At 47.5% G+C, this 12402-nt stretch overlaps 1 protein-coding gene across 2 annotated transcripts in view; it reads right to left on the reverse strand.

Moving 5' to 3' along the window:
• Positions 1-3051: 3051 nt before the first annotated feature.
• The window catches only part of Gpat4 (glycerol-3-phosphate acyltransferase 4), a 42604-nt gene continuing 33253 nt past the window's right edge, over positions 3052-12402 (reverse strand). For both annotated transcript variants that reach the window (XM_052751838.1, XM_052751840.1), the window contains exons 10-13: positions 12090-12175; positions 7430-7558; positions 7267-7346; positions 3052-6596 (exon numbers count right to left, since the gene is read on the reverse strand). In XM_052751838.1, coding sequence (XP_052607798.1) covers positions 6488-6596; positions 7267-7346; positions 7430-7558; positions 12090-12175 — 404 coding nt within the window. In that variant the 3' untranslated portion in view covers positions 3052-6487. The remainder of the gene's footprint in view (positions 6597-7266; positions 7347-7429; positions 7559-12089; positions 12176-12402) is intronic.

Here is a 12402-nt window from a genome sequence, read left to right on the forward strand (position 1 = left end):
TATGTAACTCAGAAAGTACAATTAGGCAATTACTGCATCATTTTCAAGTGGGGTGATTACAGGTGAGTCAAGGTAAGAGGCACCCGGCAGTGAGGGCGGTGTGGCTACCCAGAACATCCCACAGAAGGGCTCCAGGCCCATTGCTCGGGGAACAGGGATAAGGCAGCGTGACACAGCTCTCTGCCAAGGCAGTTTACCAAGTCCTCAGGGAGAAAGCTCTGGCACTGTCAGAAAGGAAGTCCAAAGTGCTGACATCCCAGAGAAGAGAAACCAGGCTATGTGTGCAAACCCAGTGAAAGTTGACCCAGAGCTGCTCCACAAACGAAAGTGGAGGGGAGGGGCAGACAGGTAACCAAAAGGTTACTGCTTCCGCTTGTCTCTGTAGAAAGCCTGGGCCTGGTCTCTTCCTGTACCCCAAATATTCCGTCTGACATGGAAATCCCAGAGGAAGGCGTCCTGAGTGGGAGTTCCATGGGCCAAGGACTGTTGCATGCCAAGGAAAAAACAAAATTTGTTAGCCGAATATTTTTTAGACATTTTGCAAGATGCACGGCCTCCCTGACAATTTTTAATGTACTAACTGCCTGGTCCAGTGAGCTGATTAATTGGCGCCAGGGCGATCAATAAAAAACAGAAAATTAAAACAATTTTAAAGTGATTAAGTAGTTTAACACCTGTCTCCCGTCACGTCAGCGCAGGAAGAAAAATAAAGCAGGTGTCGAAGGGGCCTCCTGAAGCAAGAGAAAACAGCTCCTGTCTCAGAAATGACAAATCACAGCTGGCGGATCAATCTGCTGCAGCAAGCCCTTCGCAGGGCCCAGTATGGAGCATCGTGCACAAGGAGCAGGGCCAAGCAGGAGGGCTCATGCCTCCAGTCGCCACCTGCTGCTTATTAAGAGGAGCCAGATGCTTGTCTAGGCCCTGGGATAGGATGCAGATCTTGGGCAGCCTGAGGACATCTTCCACTGAAACTCATGGGACCAAGTGGGAAGGCCCTAGCTACGGTCCCCTCAGTGCTACATCGGTGATCCAAGAAGTGACTCAAGGGTGCTTCAGACTTGGTTGCAGGCCCATGGAGTCAAGGGAAATAGCACATGGTCACAGCTATCCCTAGGATAACCAGACCCTCTTTTCTGGAAGCATGTCTCTCTTCCCTTCCTACCAAGGGAGATCCCCAATCTCTGCTATTCCCTTGGTCTTCTGTTGTCTCCTGGCTTCAACAGGTGGTGAGGTCCTGGTAGGTGATGCCCAAATGTCCTTTGCGATGCCAATCTTTGTTCCAGCTTCTCTCCCCTCGCCTCTGCTTCAGCTAGAGTAGAAGCTTCTGAGCAGGCCACTCCTCTCCCACAGCTTTTGACCTCACAGGAAGTCATCTTGGAACAGAGGAAACTCTGAAATGATTCTTCGCCCCTGTCTCCACCAAACTCCTCCCAGAATGGAATAGAACTGGGCAGGAGAAGTGAGGTGAATCAGTAAAGGTTAGTTGTCTGCTCCATCTTGAGAGTGGTCTTGAGCTGGGTGTGGTGGCACACGCCTGTGATCTTACACTTGGGAGTCTGGGTGGGAGTGTAACAGGTTCAAGACCAACTTATATATAATGGGCTTGAATTTTGCACGTGAAACTCTAAGTCACCCATGCTCTAGAAAGCTCTATTCATGTCCCCCTTTGGCCTCCTGAGCGTGGTGCACCACCCAATGACATTGGGACTGGAGCTCGGGCACAGGCCTGACGTTTTTTAGAGAGGAGCCAGTCTTCCTGACCAACCTTCTGCATCCAGAGACAGAAACCACACACCCAAAAAGGACTGTGCCAATTCTTGCTGTTCACCCTTCAAGGTCCCCTGATGGCAGCATACCACCCCAGACTGGACCAGGAGAGGAAGCTCCAACAGCGAGTTACTGTAAAGCCTGCAGCAGGTAGAGGACACCAGAGACCACCCGTGGATTTCATTTTTCCCCAAGATAGGGTCTCACTGTGTATTCCATGCAGGCCTAGAACTCACTATGTAGATTAAGCTAGCCTTCAATTCAGAGATCCACCTGCCTCTGCTTCCAGAGTGTGGGAATTAAAGGTGTATGCACTGGCTTGTGGACTTCCTCTCAGCCTCCTGCCATGTCTCTGCCCACTACATTGGGTACTGACAGAAGGTCAAGAAGGGCCTCCAGCTGTTTTTAAAAATGATTGTGTGTGTGTGTGTGTGTGTGTGTGTGTGTGTGTGTGTCCAATGAAGCCAGAAAAGGACGCCAGGTCCCCTAGAACTGGAATTAAAGGCAGCTATAAGCTGTTTTTGAGTGCTGGGAACATAACTGAGTTCCCTGAACAGCAAGTGCTCTTAACCACTGAGCCACCTCTCCAGCTGTTCTGACAAACAGTGACCATCCAACCTGATTCTCCTTTCCCTAACATCCCCCTGGGTAAGGACTCTGGCTAAGCAGCTCCATAGAGCAACTGATCTGCAGCCAGGCTTAATGTGTCAAACACTTCACACTGTACAGCAAACATTTGTGCCAATGAAAAGCCCACAAAAGAAAGACTTCCAATCTGTAGCTGTTGACTCACTTTTATAATCAACATCCATCGTCTCCAGGCATTCCCTGACCTGGATGTGGCTTTGGTAATACGGCCAGACAGCTAAAGGCCCTATAGTTTGTTTCTAGTCCATTTTAAGTATCTGCTTCAACAGGTGTTTGATCCAGGGTCCACTTGACCCTGGGAAAGGTTCCTTAGTATGTGCCCCAGGGACCTGCCCAGGCCCCTCAGTGCCATCCAGAGGCAGTCAAGCAGGGCACTGCACCGCTCAGAAGCCAACCCAAGTTCTTGACTCTGCCGGCCTGCTATTGCTCCCGACAGAGTAAGACACTGACTGAGATAAAGTTTCCCTGGGCCCAAGTTCCAAACTCTGCTGTTTTGTTTCTGTTAAAATGCAATTGTTTTTCTCCGGAGTGTGCAGTGACTGCTCCACGTCAGGAAGATGTATGAAAATCTCCACTTCAATTCAGCATCCCTTTTCTTCCAGACAAACATGGTCGGATTTTAATAAATCAAAGAGCTACAGTGTTTAATAAAAATTTATTGACTTACAAGTGATTATTTATCAAAAGACCATTAATAGCAGGTACTGAAATGATGTGTTACTGGGTGGTGCTGGGAAACTAATAGGAAATCAATGCTGCTGGCCGGACGGAATGCATATGAGAAGCCCACCTCCCCCCCAACAGCGAGCAAAATTTCACCAGCAAAATACACCAGACGCTTGCCCTGGTGCAGTGAAAAGTTCCTCCTTTTTATTTATTGTTTACAAATGAAATAATCAATACTTTTAATCTAGAGCAAAATTTATTAACTTTCCCATCGGAGAGAGACATATTGACTGGGGGGAGAGGGGAGTGAGTGCCATGAAAGATGGATGGCTAGATGGTCATCTCTTAGCCTCTCCAAGAGTCTGTGTGCAGGAGTTGGGATATCCCAGGCCACACAGGATGGTGTACCTGGAGAAACTGAGTCTGGTAACTAAGATGGACAAGCAGGTGGATGGTACCTGCAGCAACATGGTAGCATCTTTCAAACATCAGGGGCCATCAGTACACACCAACCCAGACAGTAGGAATTTGGTCAATTCTAGAAGGAAGCCGCAGGGTTTATAGGCCCAGACTGCCACAAGGAATTGGTTAGTGCCCACTGACAAGCCTTTCAGCATCTAAAAGCCCCTTGCTGCTGTCCTGGCCACCATCTCTCACACATCAAGGTTTCTTTCATCTCTGAAGGGTACCAACAGAGAGCGGTGCTGATGGAAAACAGCTCCCATCAAGCTTTGCTCATGGGGGCCTGGCCAGCCTGACATCCTTCTACTGAGCTTCCTAGTATCTGGGGGATTTTACTAGCCTAACTAGAAAGCTCTTTTAACTAGCTGGTAAAAAGTCATGTCTGAGTGGAAATTGTGTACGATCCACAGTCCCAGCTACCCAGCAGGTCTGGGGACAGCACAAATCCCCAAGGACAAGGGCAGTGGTTAGCTTCCCAAGCTGGGTTTGCAGGGAGGAGCCAGTAGCTCAAAATGGACCCACACAATCTGAGGGCTCAGAGCTCACCTGTGAGCAACGGGCTTTTGATGGAACTGGAACAAGAGCTCAGTCAATAAAGCACTTGCACTGCAAGCATGAAGACCTGAGTTTGAGCTCCCAGAACTAATGTTTAAAAAAAAAAAAAAAAAAAAAGCCAAGAAGATGGCTTCTACTTTCAACCGCAGTGCTGGGCAAGTAGACCGGAGACTCACTGGCCAATCAGCCTAGGCCAGTGAGACCCTGTCTCGAAAACAAGGCGAGGCCTGACTGAGGAAGCGGTAGCTGAGGCTGTCCTCCGGCCTCCCCATGCACCACCACACAATGTACCCACCCACATAGACATAGACACACAGGTACACACACATACACCTACTGAGATGTCGGAGGTGTTTAAGGCCTCAGAAGTCACCAAATTTAAGTCAGGAAATAGAGAAATGAAGACAATACAGCACGGGGGCAGCAGACTGACAAGTGGGACGGAAGCTCTCGAGTATTCAGGCTGTCCTTGGGGCCTAGTTTGTATCACGTAAGGCCAACCCCACACCAAACCTCTGGCTGGCAGGTAACTGGGAACCTGCAGGACCCAGTCACAAATGGTCAGCAGCAGAGCAGTGCCTGGAGCAAGTGCTGAGGAAAGATGCACACACGTCTCCTCACTGGTACCTGCTGTGTCATGGGTGAGGGGGAAGTGAGCCAAGTGAAAACTCCCCACACGGACTGCGAGGTCAAACCAGGAGCAGCAGTTTCAAAGGATGCCTGACCCTAGACCGTTTTAAAGGACAGCACTGAAATACTACATAAGCCAAAACCCGCTTTTCAGTTTTGAACATTTGTAAAATAGCTCCCAAGAGGCTGTTCTTACAGTCGTGGGTGTTTTTATTTGAAGTGTTTTCCACTGGGAACGGAGCAGGCAGGAGGGAACGGGAGGCTGTAGGTGGCAGGAAGGTAGGAAGGTCCTCAAGCATCCGAGTGGCATCAGTTCACAGCCTTGGGAGCCAGGCTGCCCTCTAGAACGGCCTCGCATCCCAGACTTGGGGTATCTACAACACTGTGAAAAGTGCCGTGACTGTGCCATTGCGGAACAATGGCGTGTGGGTAGGAGGGTAATCTTCCTTTGGAGGAACTCAAGAGTTGGTGGACCTCGGAAGTAACCACGGAGTGGCTGACTGGATCCGTCCCCAGTGGCTGTTGGGTGGTTTGCAGGCCTGTTATTTCTCCTCCAGCCATGGGTGCATGCTGGTTCCCACCCCTCCTGCCGAACTCATGAGTTCTTCCCACCACTTCTGCTCCCTCCTCAAGCCTTCCCCAGTCCCTCAGATCCCGAATGCCACCGACAGGGCCTCTCTCTAACCTCATCAATGGTCTGTTTTTCATGGCTCTCATCTGGGAGAAAGCTAGAAACGGAGATGTGGAAACACCCGAGAGTCTGCCCTTCCTGAGCGGTACTATCCTCACTGCAGAGTTACGTACAGACCCTGCCGTCCAGGGTCATTTTCAAGTACCACAGTTGTTACCCAGCAAGAAATACATTTCTCGGGAGTGAAGTCAAGGTCCCTAAATTCATTTACCATCCAGTTTTATTTACTCACAAAACAAGTTTAAAATCCTGGGCAGCAGCTGTGAGCTCTGACTTTTCGTCCTGCCATGTTCTATGAAGCCATCCCTGTGGACCAGCATCCATTTCCTTCACATATACAAGCACTGGAACCCCCACAACAACCCTGTGAGGTAGGTTATCATCACCCTCTGCAATTCCATGTAACAGACAGGGAAACTGAGACATAGTAAACACACAAGTCATGTGGGGGACTCAGGCTCAGCCTGGAGTCTGACTCAAAGACTCCTGGGGCTAGCTAGCTGGCCAGGGGCCCACCGGCTTCTTCCTATCTCCTCTGGTGACCTTTGTAAGCAGGAACACATTACTTATGCATGTAGGACTCCATCTGCTGAACGGAATGAACACTCCTGTAGACAGCTTTCTTTCTGTCCCATCTAAAAGCTCCAAGGCTGGAGGCTGTTTAGACACCTGCCTCGGCAGTGTCTCTTCTGACTTTTCCCAGCATGTAGATGTCCCTACACAGTAACACCAACATTCTCTCATGGCAAGAATGGGGCCCGCCTTCCCACCAGCTAGCACACAACAGATCTGCTTTAATGGCATTCCTCTTAGAGGCTTACTATAAAGGAACAAGAGGCGTTTGTCCCGGGGAGCCCCAGCCAGCAGCATTCTGGGTAGAGGGCAGCAGGCAGTACATGGGGCTCTGAAGAATTCAGGAGTCCTGGAGTCCAGAACAGCCTGAGGGCCAGAGTCTGGAAGATGCAGCAGTGGGTGGCGGGGATGGTGGGAGAGGTTGTGGCAGCAACTCCAGCTGGCTCACTTGTCAGGATTGAGAGGTGGCGGCTCCAGCCAGTGCCAGGCCGAGCCTCAGGACCGGCTCCGGTCCTCGTGGTTACCGACAATCATCTTGCTATACAGTTTCTGCTGCTCCTCCTTGAATGTGTCCTTCACCTTTTCTCTCTTCAATCCACCATCCCTGAAAAGACAAAGGCTAATATAGCAGCAGAGAAGACGACTGGTCAGTTCTGCTGTATGACAGATGCATTCTATGGTTCAAATCCAAGGAAAACCTGACAGGAAACATGGAGCAAGCTCCTGTTTAACTTGACTTTAACCACTGCAGACACTAGGGGTTAATTCAGACTCATGGACAAAAGCTCACACCCTGCCTCACATCTGTTCTTGTACAGAAGTTTCAATGGGACACAGCCATGACTACTGGCTCCTGTATTCTCTTTGGTTGCTTTTATACTACAAATGGCACAGATAAGTGGTTGCAGGAGACCTATAAAACTGTACAGAAAAAGTGTGCCACCTCCTGTTCTAGGAGATAAGGCAAGATAATGTAGTAAAGGCAATGTCTACTTTTCAAAGACTAGCAGTATACAGACAACAGGGGAAATTCGGAAGTTTCCAAATGGAGTCAGGTCATCTCTACCTAGAGGCACAAACTGTCAGGAAGCCCGAACAGATTGGGCAAAGGTCCACAATTCCATGTTCCTGAGGACAACACAGTGCCGACATTATTGGCTGGAACTAGGGAAAAGGAGTCTGGCCATTCCTTCTCTAGGGCAAGTTTCATTCTGTGCCAGGGAGGAAGCCCTTTGCCTCAGAGGTGCTTATTTTCTGGAATCAGCTCTACTCACCACAGAAGGTCTACCAGTCCTCCTTGCCGGGCAATGGCAGACTTCACCCTGTTAGCAAACTGCACAGCATCTTCATCTTCCTGTAACAAAGAATGAATGAGAACACTGCCAGACTCCTGAACCCCACACAGCACACTTACACTGGAGGACTAGAGACACCTACCTCTCTGGTCATAGGCGGCAGGTACCAAACACTGCAGACAATGGCCCAACTGGTCATCATTCTCAGCAAGTACGTCACCATCCCATACTTGCTGCTATTCCAGAAGGCATCGCCAAACTGAGGGTCATACTGGAAAAGGAGAGGAGACTGGATGTAAGGACTACAGAAGCAGCTCTGACCAGTGCTTGGTGCAGGGTCCACAGGGGCAGGGATCCAGGTTAGGAGTACTCCTGGCCTCAAGTAAACACGGCTAAAGTGGCTCTAAAGCCACGGAGTCTGACCTCCAGCCCTCCAGATTCAACTCAGGCCATCAGGGGGTCTTTCCTGACCATCACACCCAAATAGCTCCTGCCTCAGACAGCCTCATCTTGCACTCACAAGGAACACGTAAGTTTCAGACAATCCAAAAACAGAATGCAGGATAACACACTATCAATCACTCATTTCCTAGGTTCAATAATTACCAACAGTCCACTGTGCTTGCTTCATGCATTCTTTCCTTTTATGAGGCCTACTTTAAACATCAAGGCATGTACTTATGTACAGAGAGTATATATAAACCTTTATACATACACTTAGAAAGCTTGCAACATACTATATTAAAACTTAAGTATTGCAAATACAATTTGCATATTTACAATTCTAACAAAGTGAATTTCTGTTCGGGAAGAAATTTTCTGCTAATTAAATCACCAGTATCCACTAGCAAATGGGTCCACATCCATTAGTCTCATGAGGTCTCAACAAGGCAGGTGTATTAGGTACTTGGGTTTGTCAATGATTTTAGTGGAGCAAAAAGGCTATTTTCAAGGTGTTTTGTGAGAAAAATGATTGCAGCTACTGAACTATTAGACCACAGTAATCTTAGGGGTAGGAAAGTGCGGAGGGAAGGTACAGGAGAAGTAACAGGAAGAGCCGAGTCCTTGAGAAGGCTGCCTGAGCATAGAGCAAGAGCGGCTGCTACCAAATGTCTGAAGAGACAGATAAGGAGGCAGTGCACTGACTGCAGAATCACACTGTGACGGGTCAGCATGGAGAATGGATAAACAGAAGAAGAACTTCAAGAGTTATCCCCCAGGACCAAGGTACCACCACTGTTGCCTTCCCTGGTAGAAGGATGCCTGTAGAGTACTGTCGTGGAGATTTGTGTGTTGGAGGATGGGGTTTCAAGTGTGCAATCTTGTAGGCCTTCCCAGCCTAAGTTTATGATTTCAGAATAAAAACTGAACAACTATATTAAGATTAAGTCCTAACAATAAAAATAGAGACTTAACAACAGAAACTAAGAAACTTAACACTTTAATGAATGCACCTTAAATACCACTAAGGGAAGCGGGAGGGGATGACTCAGTGGTTAAGAACACTGGCCGCTCTTCCAGGGGACCCCGGTTCAATTCCCATCACCTACATGTCAGCTCACAGCCATCTGTAACTCTGGTTCCAGGGGTTCTGATATTCTCTTCTGGTTTCCTTAGGCACCAGGTACATAAGTTGTGTACAGATGCATGCCGACAAAACACCCACATACATAAACTTAAAAAAATAGCAACAGCAGGGGCTGGAGAGATGGCTCAGTGGTTAAGAACTTCCAGAGGACCCAGGTTTGATTCCCAGCACCAACATGGCAGCTCACAACTGTCTATAATTCCAGTTCCAGGAGATCCTACACCCTCACACATACATACATGCAAGTAAAACCAATGCACATAAAATAAAAATAAATCATTTTTTAAAAAAATAGCAAGTGAATTTTTTAATACCAGTAAGAAACAAGGGAGAATGAAAATGCAAAACTAACCTATAGTATAAGATTACAAAGATAATGCAGCTAGCCAGACATACTAGAGTACACCTATCATCCCAGCTACTTGGAAAACTGAGGTAAAAGGATGATTTTGAGCCTGGGAGCTTGAGACCAGCCTCAGTAACACAGGGAGAGCCTGTTTCAAAACATAAAACTGAGCCGGGCGGTGGTGGCACACGCCTTTAATCCCAGCACTCAGGAGGCAGAGCCAGGCGGATCTCTGTGAGTTCGAGGCCAGCCTGGTCTCCAAAGCGAGTTCCAGGAAAGGCGCAAAGCTACACAGAGAAACCCTGTCTCGAAAAACAAAAAACAAAAAACAAAAAACAAAAAAAAAAAAAAAACCATAAAACTGACTCTTTTGTTATAAGCACATGAGCAGAAGTAGTAGTAGGAATAAGGGATCAACTTCTCTATTGAGGACTGACTCTCTTTCCATGCCAGGCAGACACCACAGCAAAGCAAGGCAAGACAAAAGTTCAAAATAACAATTAACATTCTCAAAATCAGTGACTTGTGATTGTAGAAATATGATAAAAGCACTGTCACTGCTGAGGTTACCCAAGTTCAGATATCAATAGAACTTCAAAAACAAAAACTAGAAACTATCTGCAGGACATAAGTTTGTGATATGCGAACAGGAAGAAAATGTACATGCATCTTATTTTACAGAGAAGTCCTAACTCTCTCAAGATTCCATGCTTCACAATGGATGAGAGCCATGCTGCACAGCAGAGGGCTACCAATGGGACTCCCTGACCAGTGCTCTAAGTGTCTATCACCCAGGGCCTTGATAAAATGACACTTAGAATTTGGCATGAGGAATACCAATCTTGTAACCATCCCCCAGGTGATGCTATAGGAGCTAACACAGTGAGGGGGAAAAAGAAGGCTGGTAGCTCACCAAACATAGCTGATACAGTACCCCCACACACGATTATGCTAGACTGTAGGATGACACTGGCGGTGTGATGGCTATTCTTGGTTGTTAATTTACACATCTGAAATTAACTAAAACCTAAGGGGCTGGGTACATCTGTGAGGGATTTTTTTTTTTTTTTTTTCTTAACTGAACCATTTGAAGTGGGAAGATCTACCTTTAATCTGGGCCACACCTTCTAGTGGCAGCCTGCATCAAGGACCTGGAAGAACGAAGGTTGCTCTCTGTGCCTGCCTGCCATCACCTCCACTGACATTAGAGCCTACTTCTTCAGGACTCTGGCCTATACTGAAGACCAACTAAGACATCAGCCTTGTGGACTGAACAACTACTAGATTCTTGGATGTTCTGCTGGAAGACAGCCACTGCTGGACTAGCTGGGCCACAGCCTGTAAGCTACTCTAATAAATCTCATATATATCTATGTAGTAGAATATTTTAAGGTCTGTTACTTTCGTTTATGTTGCATTTGTTTAACTCTTTGAAGCTGTGTTACTGTGCCTGCCTAAAACACCTGACGGTCTAATAAAGAACTGGCTAATAGCAAGGCAGGAGAAAGGACAGGCAGGGCTGGCAGGCAGAGAGAATATACAGAAGGAGAAAACTGGGAAGAGAGACTGGAGAGCTAAGAGCCCGAAAGAGGACTCCAGGGGCCAGCCACCCAGCTACACATCGAGCCACGGAGTAAGATTTACAGAAGTCAGAGAACCGGAAAAGCCTAGAGGCAAAAGGTAGATGGGATAAGTTAACATAAGGAAAGCTGGTGAGAAACTAGGCCAAGCTAAGGCTGGGGCATTCATAAGTAATAATAAGCCTCTGTCTGTGATTTATTTGGGAGCTGGGTGGCAGGTCCCCCCAAAAAGAGCAAAAACCTCCACACACATATATATGAATATATATATACATATAAACATGTATAATATATATATTCATTCAATTGGTTCTGTTCCTCTAGAAAACCCTAATACAGGTGGGATGTAGACTCCACTCTATACTAACAAAGCAGACCCTGCTAAGGACTATTCCTTGGCATGTCATCCACCACCTATGGCTAGGCCGACCAGGCCTGTCCATCAGCGAGCCTGCAGCCAATATTCAGTTATTAGCAGGCCTGGTGTTCTGCTTAGCTAGTAGAAGGTGCTGTCTACCTACCCAGGATTTGTGCTGGCAAGCTGAAAACCAAGTGGGATACATTTCTACAACACTCTGCAAACAGACACTGAAAAGGCAGGGGCTAAACTGAGTTGTTCACAACTTCTGACCCTGCTCTAAAATGTCAGCCTAAGTACGTTGACAATACTGAAAACAAACTATTTGGGGAGTAATACCATGAGGTCTAGATTCTTTTAGAAATAATACAGATCTGCACTAGGTTATAAGGGGGATGACGGGATTGAGGAATACAGGGAAGCTGACCGGTTGAACCATCCCATGTTTCCAGGGAGTCTAAGGGGTTGGTTAGAAGGACAAGTTCCTTCCTGAAGGGTAGAAACAAGAGTGGAGATGCTCCCAGGATCCATTCCATCATCACTGGAATGAGGACACTGAAATGCAACGCGGTGGGGTGCTTAGCTGCATATAGTCTAACGAGGATCCATCCATTCTCTCCTCTCTACCCACTGCACAAGTCCAGCTTACAACCCCTCCACTGCTCCTGGAAGTCACCTGTGCAATGAGAGTGCCTTAGACTTCAACAAAGTAGCGAGGACACAACTACAGAGCTTACGCAGTTTCGGTTTACAGAACCTGGTAGCTGTTCTTCTCCCACATCCCACATTCCTTTGCATCCCACCAGCATCCTCTTCTACTGCTCTGCTCACATGGCCTGGCAGTACTGTGGAGAAAGAGGAGCAGCCCCAACTAGTTCACCAATTCCCACCTCCCTCCTGTGCATTCGAGCTGGCTCAGAGGTCGTATACCTTGATAGCAACAGGGTAAACAGTGGCTCCAATTTCAAAGCTTCCCTTTTTGAACATCATCACTGATGTGTTATTGATGCAGGTTCCTGAAACACAGGCAAGAGGAAACCCTTCCTTTCTGGACTTCTACCCAGTGTTTCTTTAGCACTAAAAATAATCCTCCAACAGCATAAGCCAACCATCACCCAAATGATGAATGCACACTAAGGGACTGGATAAATGCAATCTTTATTCCTTTTCTCCTCTCTCAGGCCACTGTCCCAGACTTAGGTATAGAGCAAGGATGCCAAGCAGACTGAGGGAGTACTCGTCG

This window comes from Peromyscus californicus, unplaced genomic scaffold (assembly GCF_007827085.1).
Source record: "Peromyscus californicus insignis strain IS unplaced genomic scaffold, ASM782708v3 Scaffold_23__1_contigs__length_62951481, whole genome shotgun sequence".
Taxonomy (NCBI): domain Eukaryota; kingdom Metazoa; phylum Chordata; class Mammalia; order Rodentia; family Cricetidae; genus Peromyscus; species Peromyscus californicus.